At 43.5% G+C, this 18,564-nt stretch overlaps 3 protein-coding genes across 4 annotated transcripts; 1 reads left to right on the forward strand and 2 right to left on the reverse strand.

Moving 5' to 3' along the window:
* Positions 1–11: 11 nt before the first annotated feature.
* LOC136423250 (uncharacterized) lies at positions 12–3,978 on the reverse strand. Its single transcript, XM_066411358.1, has 2 exons — positions 1,942–3,978; positions 12–1,884 (listed from the first exon to the last, which is right to left on the reverse strand). The coding sequence occupies exons 1-2, from the start codon at positions 3,065–3,067 to the stop codon at positions 1,376–1,378; spliced, it is 1,635 nt and encodes a 544-aa protein (XP_066267455.1). The 5' UTR covers positions 3,068–3,978; the 3' UTR covers positions 12–1,375.
* Positions 3,468–8,959, reverse strand: LOC136422433 (uncharacterized). The gene is made up of 7 exons (XM_066410205.1): positions 8,280–8,959; positions 6,361–6,491; positions 5,648–5,766; positions 5,111–5,184; positions 4,446–4,565; positions 3,969–3,990; positions 3,468–3,641 (listed from the first exon to the last, which is right to left on the reverse strand). Exons 1-7 carry the CDS (start codon positions 8,546–8,548, stop codon positions 3,468–3,470), a joined length of 909 nt encoding a protein of 302 aa, XP_066266302.1. The 5' UTR covers positions 8,549–8,959.
* A 660-nt stretch (positions 8,960–9,619) lies between these two features.
* LOC136423249 (sulfoquinovosidase-like) lies at positions 9,620–17,685 on the forward strand. Of its 2 annotated transcripts, XM_066411356.1 has the most exons (10): positions 9,620–9,728; positions 10,205–10,565; positions 11,301–11,424; positions 11,814–12,773; positions 13,048–13,225; positions 13,566–13,677; positions 14,187–14,342; positions 14,883–14,993; positions 15,352–15,481; positions 15,880–17,685. In XM_066411356.1, the coding sequence occupies exons 2-10, from the start codon at positions 10,245–10,247 to the stop codon at positions 15,981–15,983; spliced, it is 2,196 nt and encodes a 731-aa protein (XP_066267453.1). In that variant the 5' UTR covers positions 9,620–9,728; positions 10,205–10,244; the 3' UTR covers positions 15,984–17,685. The 2 variants fall into 2 exon arrangements, with proteins under 2 accessions (XP_066267453.1, XP_066267454.1); XM_066411357.1 differs by lacking the exon at positions 9,620–9,728 and having other exon boundaries at positions 10,132–10,565.
* Positions 17,686–18,564: the final 879 nt, after the last annotated feature.

The following is an 18,564-nucleotide window of genomic DNA, read 5'->3' on the forward strand; positions in this document are numbered from 1 at the left end:
GGACGCAGGGATCAACTCGGGGAGCTTTATTACACACGTCAGGCGGATTCCCAAGATGGCGAAGGAATAAAGGAACACCGTGAACACGTGATCCTAACATGACGTCATCTGTCATCATTAACATAAACCTAACATAACTATATGGCGTGATTTACTTTTTCTCTTTTCAAAACTTGAAGTGGTAACAACATGAAACTCTCATTTACGAATGAAAAGGGATATGGATCACGGAATATGCTAATCCTTCCTGTAACATGTAAGGATGACCAAGTGTCTTAACGACAATGGGACGAAAACAGTTTCTCTACTACTTTTCTACCATTTCTGTTTAACGTAAGGATGATAACATATCTTAACTGAACTTGTCTACTTTTCTACTCTTCCTGTTACATATATAGACGATATAAATCTGAACTACTTTCCTGCCCTTCCCGTCACATATAAGGGCGATAACGCGTCTCCTCTATTTGTTCTATCCTTGTAAGGAAGATAATGTCTTAACTACTTTTCAATCCTTCCTGTTACTGTGTTACATGTATGGACAAGATGGTCTTGATTATTTTTCTACCCTTCCTATTACATGTAAGGACGATAACGTGTCTTAACTACATTTCGATCCTTCCTGTTACATGTATAGATACTAATGTGGCTTGATTATTTTATCTACCCTTCCTTTTCCATGTAAGAACGATAACATGTCTTAATTACATTTTGATCCTTCCTGTTACATGTATGGACAATTGTGTCTTAATTATTTTATCTACCCTTCCTATTACATGTACGGATGATGACGTGTCTTAATTGCATTGCGATCATTTCTGTTACATGGGTGGACACGAGTGTGTCTTAATTATTATATCTACCCTTCCTATTACAAGTATGGGTGATAACATGTCTTAATTATTTATCGATCCTTCCTGTTTCCTATACAGACAATAATATGTCTATTACATGTGCAGTGGGGATGATAACAATGTTACCTTTCTACACTTCCTGTTTCGTGTAAGGACGACAATGATTCTCTTAATTACATTTCTGCCTTTCTTTTTCATTACAAATAAAGGCGATAAAGTTAACATATGACTAATATCAACTAATAAACTGCATTACGAAAATAGTAAACATTGGAGCTAGAAGAATATCTGTAATTGGAGTGACTAAATGTTTCGTCTTTCTAACCTATGTTTCTTCTCCAAGAGGGTTAAACTAAGGAATAAAGAACTCTGTGGTCTGTCTTACTCATATTCGTTCAAAGGAATTGTGATAATCACATACATACATGTTGTAAACATTGTTTCAATAAAATTCTGTAAAAAATGATTTCCAATTCTAGTTGTGTCCCCTTCAATGATGCATTTTGCTATGGAATAAAGTTCTATGAGTGAGTTCTGAGGTGACCTGGGTTTTGACTGAACAGTCTTGGGGGTGGTTCAGGCGGGGGCCGAACTGCTGGGTGGTGGTAACCTGGAAGGTCAGGTGCACGAGTCGGTAGAGGATGGTCACGTGGGTGTTGACGGTCTAGATGGTCAGGTGGAGCAGGAGGACAGTCACGTGGGCTCTGGTATAGAAGCTGCACCTGTAGTGTGTCCAAGAGTGCGGCTGCTTTTGGGGAGCTCTGACATTTTTCCTGTATCTGCAGTGTGTTGGGGAAGGGTGGCAAGGTCTTGCATTCCTCGCTCACCCGAAGTGTGTCAGCATCCGTGTTTGAATGTTGGCCTTCCTTCACCTGTGGTGTGCTGGTAATCCCTTGTGTGGGTGAATGCTGATAAACTACCACAGTCTGTTTTGTTTCAGCTTCACCTTCAGTTGGGGAGCACTGATGTAATGGCACTGGTGATGGCTGGGTTTCCTCCTTCACTTGTCTGTTGGCATCTGCTGATGCTGGTGAGGGCTGGGTTTCTCCTTTCACCTGTCTGTTGACATCTGCTGATGTTAATGAAGGCTGGTTTTCTCCCTTCACCTGTCTGTTGGCATCTGCTGATGCTGGTGAAGGCTGGGTTTCTCCCTTCACCTGTCTGTTGACATCTGCTGATGCTGGTGAGGGCTGGGTTTCTCCCTTCACCTGTCTGTTGACATCTGCTGATGGTGACAGGTGTTTTTCCTTCACCGGTAGTGTGTCAGCCTTTGCAGCAGGTGACAGGTGCTCTAGGGCGTGGACCAGTGACCTTGTGTTTGTTTGTTGTTCGGTCACCGCAGGGTTGGTCACAACATTAACTACGGGAGTGGTATGTTGCAGGTGCATGACCTTGGGCTCTTGAACTTGTACACTGGAACAGCTAGCTGCCCTTCTAGAGCGTGCTAGGTTGTGTTGCGTACGATTTTTGCTGTACGAAATGCTATGAATACGTGGCTGGGCTTGTGTGGTAGACGTGGAATAATCAAAGATGGATCCATCAGGAAGGTGAATATAATGCTTACTGAAGTTTATCATTAAACCGTTGGACTCAAGGAAGGGGCTTCCGGCTATAATCGGATCGACGAGGTCTTCCACTACGATCGCATCAAACTGAAGGGCTACTTTCTTCTTGTAGAACGTAGTACAGCACTCACCTACGGCAGAAAGTCGGCGCCCATCTGCTTGAATTGGAGTAAGATCTGTGTTGTTGGGAGAAATGCACAACCCCAAACGCCGCGCTTCATCGGCACGAATCATGCTCGACTCTGCCCCCGAATCCAGGAGTATCTTGACCATCGCTCCCTTGTGGAAGGCTTCAAGGTTCGGTGAAGCACTTGCTTTCACTCCGCGTCCGGATTCTTGCTGGGGAGGGGCGCCCACGTGGCGCGCAAAACTCCTCTCTTTGTCCTCGTCGGGCAAGTACGGACACGCACTGAGGAAGTGATCGAAAACTTGCCGTCCCGCTTGTTCACAAATCGGGCAGATCTTCTTGTCCCTTTTAGGTTCTTGGTTCTTCGGGCGTCGGGGGAGATCTTGGGTTCTCCAGCGCCTGTCAGGATCTTGTTGAGGGCTGGGGTTTTGGTTGAAGTTGTTGTTGTTGGAACGCCAGGTCCCGGATGTTGTTTTCCTTCCCCGCCATAATTTTTGCTCCTTCTTCGCTGAGGGTTGCATAATTACTGAATAAACGGGATATGCGTGAAGTACTTGGAGTCACGAATACAATCAAAACTTCTGGTATTTGTTTTGGGAATGTGGGGCTTCTTCGCCCGCTAGAAATCCGTCCCTGTTCTGAGGATTGAGCTTCTAGACGGCGGCTTCGAGTCCCTATAACTAGGTCATCTCGGCGCTAGTGTTTGTTGTTGCTGGAAATTACGGCAAGCACACAACGGAAGATCGAATCCAAATGTAATCGTATTACTGGTCAGATCAATCAACAAAGTACTTGCCTTCCTGCTGCGAGTTCAGGAAATGATTGGAGTAAGGACTCAGCGGTATTCTTCTCGAACGAAAACAGAGTTGGCTCAACTTTGAGCAAATATTACAAGATGGCGGCGCCTCGAGCTCTTGTCACTCACGTGGGACAGCATGGGGCCCGCAGAACTGGGGGAGGAAATGTCTTCTGGTTGCCGATAAGGTCGTTCTGGTCGACTCCCTGTGTCTTCCTTCGCTCCATAGACCCTTCTGTTTGGGTGTGGCGAAGTTTGGGGTCCAGGGATGACGTGTTGACCAGGCAGTACCCTCCAAGCTGTCAAAGAAGTTAGATTTCCCGGTTTACGCCATGCGCGGTGTCTTGCTCCGGTTGAAAGTTGCGACCCGGACGCTCCGATCCCTTGTTGTTTTCGGTGTGGATGGGTCTTCGTGAGTTCAGAAAATCCTAACGCTGCCAACACGCCATAAAGTGGCCAAGGGCGCTATACGCACTAGCGAGCGACTCGGACGCAGGGATCAACTCGGGGAGCTTTATTACACACGTCAGGCGGATTCCCAAGATGGCGAAGGAATAAAGGAACACCGTGAACACGTGATCCTAACATGACGTCATCTGTCATCATTAACATAAACCTAACATAACTATATGGCGTAAATACACAGGACTGGAAACAAAATACATATTGGTCCATGAATATCTGTAAATAATAAGAAAAGGGATCGCGTTTCCATCGTAAATCATACAATATCGTATCTACACACTGACTGTAGAGTGTTTTAGGAACAGTTGCTGAAATTTAACGACTACAGGCTTTACACTTTGTGCTATAAAAATGAGAAAACTTCAACATTCTTACCGATACGTTCGACCAGATAGAGTATAATGTGCTTTTCATACACTACAAGCGTCGGTTAATTTGCTGGAACTTACTGAGTGTATCTAACCTAGCCATGGGTACCATTGGTAGTATCACTCTCAATCCCTATTTCTCAGCAATAATGATATCCAGCCTAGATTCTCAAATCTCAACCTCAAAAGCAGTATCCCCTAGTTTTACAAGTACAAGTTCAAGCACGAGTCTAAATATATTCTATTTGAAAACCTCAAGATGTTCCATACCTGGTGAGGTTGACCGTGTTGACCATGTCTTTGACGTCCTGATCAGTTAAGTTACTGATGACAGTCTCGTTAAAGCTCCACAACTCCAGAAGACTTGTTGAGAAGCAAACTCCATTCAGTCTGAAAGTAAAGAGTGTGCGATATACTAAACTTAAAGACTAAATAAACACGTAAATCATAATAAAGAAGAACAGTTTCGTGAATATCAGAGTTAAGTTTCCTTCAAGAGAGCTTAACTTGGATTCTTCCTCTGAAACGTTTTGCATCCTACTATGCCAGGCCCGCCGCTTGTATGTATCAAGCAACGATCGTGGCGTATCGGCCTATGATCCGTCGTTCTCGCTGCGCTAGCTCTGGTCAGCCGTAATCAGCCAACCACGTCGTCGCCTACAGCCAAGGTAAATCCCCCCCCCCCCCAACAGCAGGAGAGGGAGTATTGGATTGGTTTAGGGCCGGCCAGCGCTAGCGTGGCAAAAAGGACGGATCGTAGCCCGGTACGCCAGGGTAGTTGCTTGGTATTGCACAAGCGACTGGCCTGGCATGAGAGCTAGGTAACTGAGCTTTTGTAATGCTATAGCTACTGCCTCTGAATAAATGAGAATATTAATCAAAGTCGAAGACATACATGTAGCTACCTCTCTTGAGTAAATAAAAGATGTACTCACTTGTAACAAATGTTCTCCCAGGACGGAACTGTTGCAACATTTATTTCCTTGACCTTCTTGTCAATTTCATACATCTGAAAGAACCGAGGTCAGACAACGCCATTTTCAATGTTAGCTCCCAATTCATTTCCAATGCCTTTTTTGTTCATTAGCACGCATTACTGTCAAAACCAATCAAACAAACAATAACATAACATAACATAACAAAGCGTTGGTTACATCTTTTGTCTCTGCATCATTGACACGACAGGTCATGCAATCAAACTAGCTCATATGTGTACAATACATTTTAGTATACTACTATACTTTTTCAGATCATTCATAGGTTATGTTATGATATATATATCATATATATATATATAGAGAGAGAGAGAGAGGGATTAAGAGAGAGATAAAGAGAGAGAGAGGGAGGGAGAGAGAGAGAGAGAGAGAGAGGGAGAGAGAGAGAGAGAGAGAGAGAGAGAGAGGGGGGGGGAGAAAACTGGAGTCCGTGCTACTTTTATCATATGATTTTATTCATCTATTTCGCACACATACCCCTCTGATGCTGTCTGCTGTTAACACGTTATCGTCCATAACCAGGATGTACTGGTACCGGCCCGAGAGGCTGGGGAAGTTCATAGCGACGAAGGCCGCCTTATCCAATATGGTGGAACCTGGAATGCGAAATAATACATGGTAAATCAAGATCTTGTATACCTTGTAGTGCCTAGTGGTACATGTGTCAGTGAGTTTCCTTGCTGTTTTTGTAGCAGGTACATTTTTGCAGGGGGTGTGTTGCTAGCCCTTCTCCTTTACGTTCATAAACCTTCATTTTAGTCCCTTCCGAAAGATGGGTGCAGCCCCAACCGAGATGTCTTGGCACAAGATTGAGCCAGGGTCTCCCAGTTAGCTACTAATTAAAACGAGGAGCTCAACTGTGAGGCTGCTACCAGTTGAGCTAATCAAGATACTCAACAACCCTAACCACAAGATCCACTAAAACCCTATTCATGCTGAGCCCGACAATTGTAGATTTGCACATGCTTGTTCTGTATGTTGGCCCTGACAATTATAGGGTTGATGGTATATCAAGAATGCGTATTGTTGTTAAGCGAAGTATCTAAAATGAGCAATATCAAACTGATAGCCTTTGCTTCATAGGTGTCTGGGCACTTCGGCAGTGGGGGTATATTTTTGCTCTGGAAATTCAGCAGGACAAGGGTTAACACCTTGGTGTTAAATTCATAAGATCTCAGAATGGTACTGACCGTCAGGGACCCAGAGGTTGTTGTATGCCGTCTCCTGGTAGAACTTGATGAACCCGGCACAGAAGCCGCCCGTCATCAGCAGGGGCAGCAGGATGGCGAGCCAGTGGAACCGGCCCACAAACCTACCGACTCTGCGGAGTGAAGTTATCAACAAAGTAAAACATTTGTGAATGGTGACAATGAGTTGGTCACTAGTTAGAAAGCGTGCTGTTTGCATTGTATAATCAGTAAACTATCTTATGACAAAACATAGCCAGCTAGCTCAGAACTTGAAATTGGTCGATAACGTAGCACAACAATATCTCGTCCACTTTTTGTATTATTTCAAAAATTGATATTCGCTCTCGTGAGGATTTGATTTGCAGACTACTGTGGCTACTTATGCGGAAATTGTACGCATCTATGTCTTTGAAGTGGAGAGCACTAGAAGGAGAAAGACAATAGCCAAGTGAACAGCAATACTGGCCACGGTCAGCGCTACGTTACATTTTTCTGGCAAAGACAAACTGTGTAGGTACTTAGTTTGAGCCACTGCACAACAGAGTGGACCCCTAATCTTATCCATAAGAGTTATGGACTCTTAAACATGCTTGAAGTATGCCTCTTTTCAAACGCACGTCCCTTTCGAAAGTCTCCTTTGACAGCGAAAGAAAAACTTTAGGCAAACTCATGTCTCGGTGACTGACTTCTCCTTTGTTTCAAGGTCATCTGATAGCCGCATGTTTTAAGTGTATATTCTAGTAGGCTGCGACCAGACTGGCTTAGGTAAGCGCCCCAATGTTAAGCAGTGGTCATACCACATAGTTTGACTACCCTGATTAAACATAACATAAAACGATAAATGAATAATACAATGAATCAATAGATACAATTGTATCTGTGTTTGAATGTATGGTAGGATCGTAGCGTGGCGAAAGGGAATGCACGAAGAGAATGTACATTTTACGAATAAAGTATTTGTCAAATACAGGACAAAAACGACCCATCAATTTTCTGTATCACTTGGTTTTTAAGAATTACCAAACAGGAATACAGCTCAACCCCATGAACAAATGAATATAGAGTATACATCACTCAATAAAATCATTCAGGCGCATTATCCAACTAATTGGTTGGTTTTAACAATATTAACACGTTATCCCTTGGAATGCAACAAAATAGTGCTTGCAAACAATACCTTCCAATGAGTTTATCATAATTATAATTAATAATACATCTCTAAAGATGATATAACGTTATACTACGTAACCCAGTTTGCATGCAACCTTTTGTATTGTTAGTCATATCGGCTTATAGTTATCGACTGAACAAATTCAATATGTTTTGTATGATGTGGTCTGATTTTATCACCAATAACAATGTTTGACGTTTTTAGTATAGCGACAAACGATGATCGATATGGCCATTCACAAGGATGATTCGTTTTGTATACAAAATTCAACCGAACATACAATATGGCAACCACAAAGCTACTAGAACTCATAACAGTGCACGAAGAGACGGCAAGGAAGGCGAATTTATTCCTTGTTAAAGCCATGATACTCAAACAGATCGAGGGTTCTCTAAAATCTTTCTAAAGCTGTCATAGGACAGACGTAGTTGTGACTCAATTGGGCACAGCAAGAATATACCATGACCATACCGACTATTCAACTACGAAGGTAAACAAAGATGGTGGAAACCAATACCCAGTACATTCCAGTTCCTCTTAAAACATACAACACAAGGAAAACTTCCCCCTTTTCCCCAAAAAATGGTCTACCAGACTTGAACACTCATACACATGTGTTGAACAAGAAAATTGAACCTAAACGCCTTACGCTTAACGTACGTATCTTTCTGGTGAATAGAGAGAGGTTGAAACAGTCTTCTTTGCCCCCCTCCCCTAACAGTACAAAAAGTGGGGAATGTGATCTCACCTTGTGAAGAGTTCCTCCAAACCGTGCACCATAATGTAGCTGACGGATTGTAGACAGGCTTGGAAACACATACAGCTGCATTCGCAGGTGCCCGAAGGACAACATCGCAAACAACACCTGCTACAGCAATGCCTCTGTTCGGAGTTTTCGTCTTTGTCTGGAACTGAGTCTATCAACACCACCCCGCCATTCTGTTGGTCTACTTTCTCCGAGACAGTCGGTAGATGTCCGTTTGTGTCAGACGACTTCTTCTCGGTGTTTTCCGCCATGGTTCCCTTCTACACTGTTCGGCTTGTCGCAGAAAGTGCCTAGCCACATACGTCGTATGTACGACACGGTTACGACAGCAAATAGGCACACTCGTAGGAAAGTCGCGGATGCGCCATACACATTTCAGCCGTTTTGTGACGGGACAGGTTGTCTTAGTTCGTTGTCGATGCGGTTGGTTCTGTCACAGATTCACTGAAAAATACGTCGTATGTGACTACGGCTTAAACATTTCTTCCTCCACCGCTACCGCTGCTATGCCTCACTTTCTACGCACCAGATATCAGTGCCCGGTAAGCATTGTTGTCTGTCTAGGAGGTAGTAAGATCGCGTTTCCTGTAAGCTTTATACCCGGCACCTACAATGACAACACACCTTGCAAACCGTACTGACCTGTATAAGGGTCAACGTACTCTCCATAATAAGCCATGCGTATCGGTTAAGCTTTTGACAACAAAAGAAAGGGAGTTAGCCCCCGGCTACATAACACCTATAGGATGATGTCACAACAGATGTTAGCGACATTCTCTCTGTGTCACTGTAATTTATACTAATTCTACGCTTAGCTTATTGGCAAAAGAAAACGTAACCCAGTTTGCATGCAACCTTTTGTATTGTTAATCATATGAGTTGATAGTTATCGACTGACAATAACGAAAAGTTAACGAAGGTTATGCTCAAATGTCGCACATGTTTGTAGTCATTCACAAATATGAGTGGATCCTACGGGCTTTAATGCTTACTGCATTGAAGGAGAATTTGCTTTAATTGGGAGGCACAATCTGCTTTGTCAAACGCTATCCGCTTGCTTGAATAAAGATATAACTATCTTAACTATCTTGTAAGGAGGTAGGGCCAAGAAGAAAAAGGGATGGTATGTAGGGATTATCTCTTTTTTTTAAACGCTACTATTCGAGAAGAGCCTGGCATGCTAGAGAATTCCGCCAGGGGAATGATTTACCTTCTCTTCAAAGTTCAATGCAGCATACGATCTTAAAGGTCAAATTAGAAAGACCGGTGTAGGCATTGTAAGAATTTGTTCGTATTGACACTATTCTTTGTTGCCTCATGGCGTAACACACCAGGTCTGTACTGAAGATCTAGAGTACAAACGACAAAGCAGGACAGATTTACTTGATCCTCTCACACCGGGACGGACCCCAACTCTTTTCGATAAGCGTGGTGAGTGTTTTAACAAGCTCAGTGAGTGTCTCTCCTAAATTAAAACTGGACCTCAATATATAAGGTCATAACCGAAGTATGTCCCTAACCGAACCTAGGTATTCATTACTGAGTCGAGGGGAAAATGTGTGTAAAGTGCATCTGCTTTCTCAAGGGCACAACTTTGGGACCAGGATTCGAACTCAGTACCTCCAGGTTCTGGGTCAACAACACAAACCACAAGGTCATCGTAAGTGGAAGTGTCATTTACGATAGTGGATGCTACCTGAAACGTCTGACCGTTGGCAATTCAATCAAGTTGCTTGAGTAACTTATCTGGCGTGAATTGACATTTTGTACGAGATTTTGGACAGACAATCTTTAAAAACTTGTACAACCGGTACAAGAGGCGTGATTGGTTTAATACTTGACCCAATATTTGCATTGCTAGCCGCAAGCTGCCATTGTGTTTTTTTTCTCGGCATACATTACTCCAGAGTTCACATCGCGTGGCATTCTGAGGGGAGTCCATTCAACATGGCCGCGAGGTTAACGTGTCCTAAATTCTTCCTGCATGTCCTGTTATGGACGATCCTGTTCACGACATGTCGTGCGTTTACCGTGAGACAGACAGGCGACGGAGTGGACGTCCTTCTCGACGGAACGTTGCTTCTACGCCACGAGAGAGCCAACCCCGCCATCTTGGTCGGGACTGGCACCACGATTTTCCGCGAGCTCCACGGAAACTTCAACATCTCCGACACCGTGGACTCAAAAATTGCGCTGCCAGACGTTGACGTCACGCAACCCTCTTCTTCGGAGTACAGGCTTGTCTTCTCCTCTGGAGGAAACTATCAGGTAAACGGTTTTAAAGATCACAAAGTAACTAGTACATGATTTGTGGAGACATACTTATAAGTAATTTATTGCTACGCAAATGTTGTCAACTCTTGAACAATGGTCACAGGGGTCAAAAAGTCACTTAGCGCATTATGGCTTTTACAGTATTCTGGTTCACACGATAAGAAAACAATTTTCTTTCTCTTTTAATCCTTGTAGTCGTGTGAAATATCTATGATCAAGGGGTGACAGCAAATACAATGTAGGCAGTGGGTGGTTGATACTCTATTTGACCTGTCAGGTACGAATAAGGTCACAGACGAGTTCAAAATAAGGCTGGAGTGGTTCGCGTCTGTATCTATATTTAGAGAGACAAAGATAGAAAAAAACACACATAGCAGGTTGAAACGTACAATATACCATACAAACATGATTGTGTAAAACTGGACCCTATATCTGCTTGGAGATCAGGCTTTCCGCTAATGTTGTGAAGAAGGTGGACAAAAAATGCTTTCCTTACAAATGTGATATGAAAAACATCTTGTGTTCAAGAACATAAAAAACAGGATTTTCAAAGTAGTTTATAACTTTGATGGAAATATAAAGGCATTTAATATATGAATTTAGAATTACAGGGAAAGCGAAAAACCGTGAAACATATATATAGAAACGCCTTTTCCCACATTTCTTTGTTATCCATAGCGTGTCACTTTGGAAATAATTTTTAGTTGCAACAAATGTATTTCTCTACAGACTGAGATGAAACTGATGACTGGGAACGAGGGGCACGATCACGTGATGAACATCTCGATCCCAGTTGATTTGGACAGGACGTGGCTGAGACTATACGCTGATGACGGTGAACATGTCTATGGCGGTAAGAGCCAATAGAAAGGGTCGACGTAGCTCTTCTCTTAACTTTTACAGGTGAAAACCCACTCATCAAAACGTGGGGCTATTCATTAGCCACTGGCTGCAGGAGGGGTCTTCTTTGCAGGCAGACTGCCTCCAAAGAAGACCCCCCCCAGTGATGTACGTAGAACATCAGATAGATCAATGGACTATACATTTTTATTTTACTTTTTTGTCTAGGTTATCGTGTCTCAGACTGTGTGTTGCCTTAATTAGCATTCGGGCACGAGTTTGCAAATAAATATTAAAAATTATTAGCAATTTGGTCATCCCTGTCGCTAAAGAGATACTCACAGCTTAATAGAAACAAATTAATTGAAAATTAATTTCTTTTGCAATGACAATTTTCCGTAGGTGGCGAGCAGTTCACCTACTTCGACCTGCGCGGACGGAGTTTCCCGATCTGGACCCGGGAGCAGGGCGTCGGTCGGCAGCCGGGCACGTTCGTCACCGACGAGGCCAACAGACGCGACGGCGGCGGGGGAGACTACCACACCACGTACTGGCCTCAACCAACCATTGTGTCTTCGCGGAGGTACTTCTGCCATTTTACTACGACAGATTACATGGTCATGGACTTCACCGAAACCAACGCCCACGTTATACAAATATGGGGCTCGCCGGGTGTAATCCACTTCGGCTCCGCCGCCACCTTTCGGGAAATCTCGGAACAGATCGGAGAACTGCTCGGGAGGCAGCCGGAACTTCCCGACTGGGTGCACGACGGCGCGATTCTCGGCGTACAGGGAGGGACAAGCGAGGTTTTGAAGTACTTAGAACAAGCTGAGGGTCAAGGGGTCAAGGTCAACGGTCTTTGGATCCAGGACTGGGCGGGGAGGATCAGAACGTCGTTCGGAAGACGACTGTTCTGGAACTGGGCTTGGGACGAGGATCAGTACCCGGGACTTCGAGAAGAAATCGTCAGACAGAAAGCACGAGGGGTCAGATTCCTCGGGTACATCAACCCTCACCTCAACAAACTCGGGGATCTCTACACAATCGCGGATTCACGCGGATACTTCGTGAAGAACTCCACGGGACAGACGTACATTCAAGACTTCGGCGAGTTCTTCTGCGGGACCATCGACCTGACCAACCCTGACGCTTTCCAGTGGTACAAGAACGAAGTCATCGTCAAGAACATGATCGACTTGGGACTGACCGGGTGGATGGCGGACTTTGGAGAGTACCTACCGCCTGACATGGTGTTCCACAACGGCGTGCCTGGGAGAGAGATGCACAACCATTACCCGGCACTCTGGGCCAAGTGCAACAGGGATGCAGTAGAAGAGTCTGGCAAGCTTGGAGAAATAGGTATATTGTCTTTTTCTGCTAAGTCCATAGAAATTTGAAAAACTTTGTAAACTCTCTATGTTCGTTTTTTATTCGAATATTCGTTTTAGGCGACTTGAAAACTAAAACAAATCCCTCGCAAAGTAGACTTTTCAAAAAGAGTTAGATGTATTCATAAGGCAATCAAAACAAAAAGTTTGAAACAAAATTGAATCACTTTCCGATAATACGTAGACTTTAAAACAACAGAATGTATTTACTAGATACTATTGCATCATTGCTGTGCGACTTTCAGTGTTCTGGATGCGGGCTGGCTTCTCTGGCAGTCAGAACTATTCCGTGATGTCCTGGGCCGGAGACCAGTTCGTTGACTACAGCCTCGGCGACGGGCTGGCCTCGGTCATTCCCGCGGCGCTGTCTCTCGGAGTGTCCGGTTACGGACTGTCTCACTTCGACATCGGGGGCTTCACGAGGTAGGGTTATAGACCGATCCTGACTGTCCATAAAAATTAACAGTTTAACTAATGATATCATGTCAGTCATTCGGTTCGACCAATGAGTGAGTAGCTTCATGTCCGTCAAATATTTGCCTTTTTGATGTTTTTATTTTGCTTTTCTATGTTTTGACGGAGGGGTGTTGGGCTATGAGATCAGCCTATTGTCATGTCTTTCAGTATCGTGTTGCATTGTTTTGATGAGATATGTAAATAAATTCTAACATAAAGAATAACACATTTAACTTATGAAAATATCACCTTTGACCCGCGCATGCCCTGTTGGATCCATGAAAGGCTTATTGTCGTTCGTTCACAGCTTGTTCGGGATAACTCGTACGGAGGAGTTACTGATCCGTTACACAGAGATGGCGGTCTTCACACCGATGATGCGGACCCACGAGGGTAACCGACCAGCCGACAATTGGCAGGTAAAACGTTTTTATTTCTTTTGGCTGTTTATGTTTGACAGTTGTCTCTTTACTTTATGGTAGATCGGGAGTTGCGTTTGCTTCCAATTTAAGAAAGTAGCCATACATAATCTCCAAGCAGATATAAGGTGGCTATAAAACCGTAGATCTGCTTGGAGATTAGACATACCTACGGCATGACTTTATCATGGCTCACCAACTCTCACTTTATATGGACGGCGCACAATACCGACTTCTTACAGCCTTTGACCCGCTGATGTCAAAATCGCAAATTCGGTTACTCTGTTTCCTTGAAATAAGATGTTAAAATCATTTCTGCCATAATGCATCCAAAAATCTTTTTTCTTAAATCTGTTGTAGCAGCGACACCTAGCTGCAATACACAGTCAATATTGCCCTGAAGAAGATGACATTCGGTCACCGAAACTTCGGTTTGCTATTGACGCATTGGTTGTGTACGAATTGATTTGTTATCTTCGCTAACGTTACTGTATAATGTATATTTCCAGGTGTACTCGTCTGACAGCACGTTGCAGCACTTCGGTCGACTGGTGGGTGTCCACGTCAGCCTGAAGGAGTACATCCGGGAACTCGTGCAGAACAACACCCGCTACAACTTCCCCGTCCAGAGGCCTCTGTTCTACCACTACCAGGATGATCCAATGGTAAATTGTATCTTTTATTACCTAAATGAACCTAGGTATCGTTTTGGCGTGTATGTATGTGTAAATTGTGTATGTATGTATGTGTATGTGTATGTGTATGTGAGTGAGTGTGTGTGTGTGTGTGTGTGCGCGCGCGCGCGAGTGTGTGTGTGTGCCTTGTGCGCGCGCGCGCGCGCGCGCGAGTGTGTGTGTGTGTGTGTCTGTATGTCTGTGTGTGTTTCCCATAATTTGTCTAGTTTCGTAGAGGCCATGAATGAATTATGAGGACATTTGGTTCGATCAATGCGCACCGAGATGGACCCCTTCTCTTTTCGATAAATGTGATGGGTCACGCTCGAGTTATGGCTTTCCTCAAACACGGGACCTCCATTTAACGTCCCATCCGAGAAGACCTCCTTAACATTTCAACACCTACATGTGGAAATAGGTGTACGAGATTCGAACCAGGGATTCGAACCCAAAACCTTCATTTGATTTTAGGTCAACTTCCGTAACCACAAGACCACCTTGCCACCTTCATAATACCCGTCTTCTCCCCAGGTGTACAGCATCAAGTACCAGTACCTGTTCGGCCCGGACGTGCTGGTCGCACCTGTGTACAGGGAGGGTGTGGACACCTGGCAGGTGTACCTGCCTGAGGGGGACACCTGGGTTAGCGATGTTCTCTTTCTATTCATTCACTACAAATTCCTTTACACAGTATAGTCTCGTGCAATGCAAATAATGATGGAAAGTATTTTAGAGAAACCGTTTTTGTTGATATTTGAGTTGAAAATGCTAGAAGCAATAATTACTACATCAAACTAACGACGATGTAAAAAAAACACTTAACTGCATGTCTGGCAAAATGCATCTGATCATGTCCACATGCATACATAGTTTTGATGGAAAGCTAGTTATTTAAGTGCTAAAAGGAACTAATGAATGCATATTTCTCGGCTTGAAAGATGATTGCGGTTATAATGAAATATCATCATCAAGTTGGTTTAAATTCTTACTTTGTTAACAGGTTCATCTGTGGGGAGACAGTAGCTATGAAGGTGGTCAGACGGTGACTGTTGACGCACCACTCGGGCAGCCGCCATTTTTCTTCCGAGTGTCCTCCAAATGGGCATCCCTGTTCAGGACAGTTGCTAGTGGTACGTATTGTGACTTTGAAAATTCTCGCCCTCTAGTTGTACACAGAGAGAGAGGGAGTAAGAGAAAGAGAGGGAGAGGGGAGGGGAGAGAGAGAGAGATAGGGAAATGGTAGGGAGATGGAGAGAGAGGGTGATTTGGGACGTTTTGGATGACAAAAATCTATCTTTTTTACTTCATGACTTGTGTGTAGAACGTTCTAGAGTGATGTCCACAGCCACCATACATCGGCAATTGATTGATCGTTTGTTGATTGATTGATTTATTGATCTATTGCTCCCACTGACACATACGAAATGTCAAAGAAGACAAGTTTTCTACTTAAGGTTTGATTTCTGTGACATTTTGCTATTTTATCTTCATAAGAGAAAGATGATAATTTTTTCGTTTTCATTTTTAGACAACCCTCTGCCAGTGAATGGAACGGGTCTCCACAGCGACATCCTGCCTTACGTCACAGTTCTCATCGCCATAGCTGTCTTCTTCTGGTTCCGGAATCAGTGATTAGACAAAATTGATTTCCTCTGATTTGAAAAAAAAAAAAAAAACACACAAGAAATTTAGTCTCCTCCGGAGATGGTCAACATGACAATAAATTACCGAAAATGGGAAAATATGTCTTGAGTGCCCTAAGTCTTGTAGAAGTGACACTAGTGAGATAGCCATGGTTGCAGTTGTAAAAGTGATGCTGAAATGTAGTTTGGTAGTTGCCGACGCGACACTTTGATAGCCAACTTGGTAAGTGACACTAGTCTGCCACAATGGTATCAGAGTAAAAACAAGAGTCTTAGGACCCAAAATCTCCATGAAACTTTTTTTTGTATTAAACCAGTTCCCCCCATTCTATATCGCTCAATGGTATGACCCCCGGCCACCTGCAGCTGTCGGGGGCTCAGGTTCCACAGTGACCTACTTTCGCTATCAACACTAACAGCTGTTAGAAGTGCCACAATGGCCAACACTGCAAATATAGATTTTCCCATTACTTAGGCAAATTAAGTCCAATTTGCATAATTTGCACTTCATTGTATACATCCCTCTCTAAGCTACCTGCCCAGTAAATAACATGAAAATCTGTCGCTCCTTTCTTCAGTTATTCTCCTTTGAAGATTTTGACAAATACGCCATTACAGTTCCAGTGACACATACCAGAGGGCCCAAAATCGACCTTGACCTTTCTCCTCCCCACACCTACCCACATACCAAATATCATTTCAATCCATCCACACGTTCTTCAGTTATGCTGATTTTAAGCGTCCGGTGACACATACATACAAACACGGTGACACAAACATACACACACGCGCACACACACACAAACACAATAACTTCGCATGATTTGCACTTCAGTGTGTACATCTCCGTCCAACCTACCAGCGTACCAAATAACATGAAAATCTGTTGTTCCTCTCTTCAGTTAAACCCCTTTGGAACATTTTTACAAATAGGCCACTGCAGTTCCAGGGACACAAACCAGGGGGCCCAAAATCGACCTTGACCATTCTCCTCCCAGCGCATACCCACATACCAAATATCATTACAATCCATCTACACGTTCTACAGTTATGCTGACTTTAAGCATCCGACGACACACATGCAAACGATTTACCTCCTAACTTATGCAAATTCGGTCTCATTTGCATAGTTTGCACTTAAGTGTGTACAACTTGGTCTAGCCTACCTGTGTACCAAAGAACATGACGATCTGTCGATCCACTCTTCAGTTCTTCTACATTTAAGATTTTAACAAATACGCCATTGCAGTTCCAGTCACACATGCCAGGGGGCCCAAAATCGACCTTGACCTTCCTCCACCTAACACCCACCCACATACCAAAAATCATTACAATCCATGTACAGGTTCTACAGTTACGGCGACTTTAAGCGTCCGGTGACACAAACATACACACAGACACCAAACGCAAGCAAAACAGTATCTCATGAAAAAGCCTTTTTTCATGGAGATAATAAAACTCTTCGTTCACACCTATGACTGTACGTGTAGTGCAAAATGAAGCAGTCAGGATTGCCCTGAGGAAGGGGACAGACGGTCACCGAAACGTCGGTTGAATAAAACACCTGGGTGTACACTGAGTCTTTTTGTTAAGTGGCTTTCACGGACACAAATTCAATGGTAACACTTTGTACACTTCTTTTCTTTGCATTTGAGTTTTTTAAAGAGAAAGAAGAAAAGGCTTAAAGTTTCTCCATGGTGTGACGTGGTCATTTTTGTGTCTGAGGCGTCCATGAGTTGGAAAGAGGTTGAAGGTCGCACCTTAGCACATGTGCATTTGCGAATATACATCTTGTGAATACTACCAAGAGAATAATTTGTAACGCTCTAACATGTGATTGGTACCGTCTATGAGGAGGAAACTGAATAGAGAGATGGCGAAGATATTTCCCAATAAGCAGACGGAGTATTGTTGATGTAAGCGGTGTCGTTTTTTTCGTAATGATTTTGTAAGTCGGGTCGCATGCAAGACGTACGTCGGGCCGCGCTCACAGTGCGTAGTAGCCTATTTCCCGTGAAAACATCAGCTGGGATGCGCTAGATATAGCCCTTCACACATGCCGTGAGAAAATTTTCCGGTCAAAAGAAAGCTATGATATAGCAGACTTCAAGCCTTATCTACATTTCCAACTTCCGAAGAGAGCGTAGAACTAAATCAGAAGGTACATTCGTGAAAACGTCTCACGGCGTTTGCCGCTTGTAACGCGGAGCTTGAAGGGCCCATGAACAGTATGAATACATTTCTTGTCCAGATATGTTCTTTAGATTAATGTGTTCAAAATTCATTTGTTAAAACATGACCATTCTCTGGCAACCAGCAATGAAGCGCCGTGAGTTCGAGCGCGTAAAAAAACGTCATAAGCTAGGGCAACCCCCCTTACAATCTTTCTTTTTTGATAAAGATAAAGGTGTATCATTTTGAGAGGTTGTAATGGAGTATCAGTCATCAAGATAAATAGTGTTTTAAGTCCAGAATATGCTGTATCATATGTTTTTATATTTATTTCGGATCACGTGATTAAGTCTATCATGATGTTAATTTGTTTTAGATTTATGTCATAACACTAGTAA

The sequence above is a fragment of the Branchiostoma lanceolatum genome, chromosome 17 (genome assembly GCF_035083965.1).
Source record: "Branchiostoma lanceolatum isolate klBraLanc5 chromosome 17, klBraLanc5.hap2, whole genome shotgun sequence".
Classification (NCBI taxonomy): domain Eukaryota; kingdom Metazoa; phylum Chordata; class Leptocardii; order Amphioxiformes; family Branchiostomatidae; genus Branchiostoma; species Branchiostoma lanceolatum.

What these genes read in the sequence shown, in the direction of transcription:
- LOC136423250 (XM_066411358.1), bottom strand. Translation starts at nt 3,067, where the DNA reads ATGCAACCCTCAGCGAAGAAGGAGCAAAAATTATGGCGGGGAAGGAAA. An exon ending in GGTGAAGGGAGAAAACCAGC is followed by an intron (nt 1,885 to 1,941) that starts CTTCATTAACAT and finishes CCCAGCCCTCAC; the next exon opens with CAGCATCAGCAGATGCCAAC.
- LOC136422433 (XM_066410205.1), bottom strand. Translation starts at nt 8,548, where the DNA reads ATGGCGGAAAACACCGAGAAGAAGTCGTCTGACACAAACGGACATCTA. An exon ending in CAGCAGACAGCATCAGAGGG is followed by an intron (nt 5,185 to 5,647) that starts GTATGTGTGCGA and finishes CGGTTCTTTCAG; the next exon opens with ATGTATGAAATTGACAAGAA. An exon ending in TGGGAGAACATTTGTTACAA is followed by an intron (nt 4,566 to 5,110) that starts GTGAGTACATCT and finishes CTTTACTTTCAG; the next exon opens with ACTGAATGGAGTTTGCTTCT.
- LOC136423249 (XM_066411356.1), top strand. Translation starts at nt 10,245, where the DNA reads ATGGCCGCGAGGTTAACGTGTCCTAAATTCTTCCTGCATGTCCTGTTA. An exon ending in GACCAGCCGACAATTGGCAG is followed by an intron (nt 13,678 to 14,186) that starts GTAAAACGTTTT and finishes GTATATTTCCAG; the next exon opens with GTGTACTCGTCTGACAGCAC. An exon ending in ACTACCAGGATGATCCAATG is followed by an intron (nt 14,343 to 14,882) that starts GTAAATTGTATC and finishes TCTTCTCCCCAG; the next exon opens with GTGTACAGCATCAAGTACCA.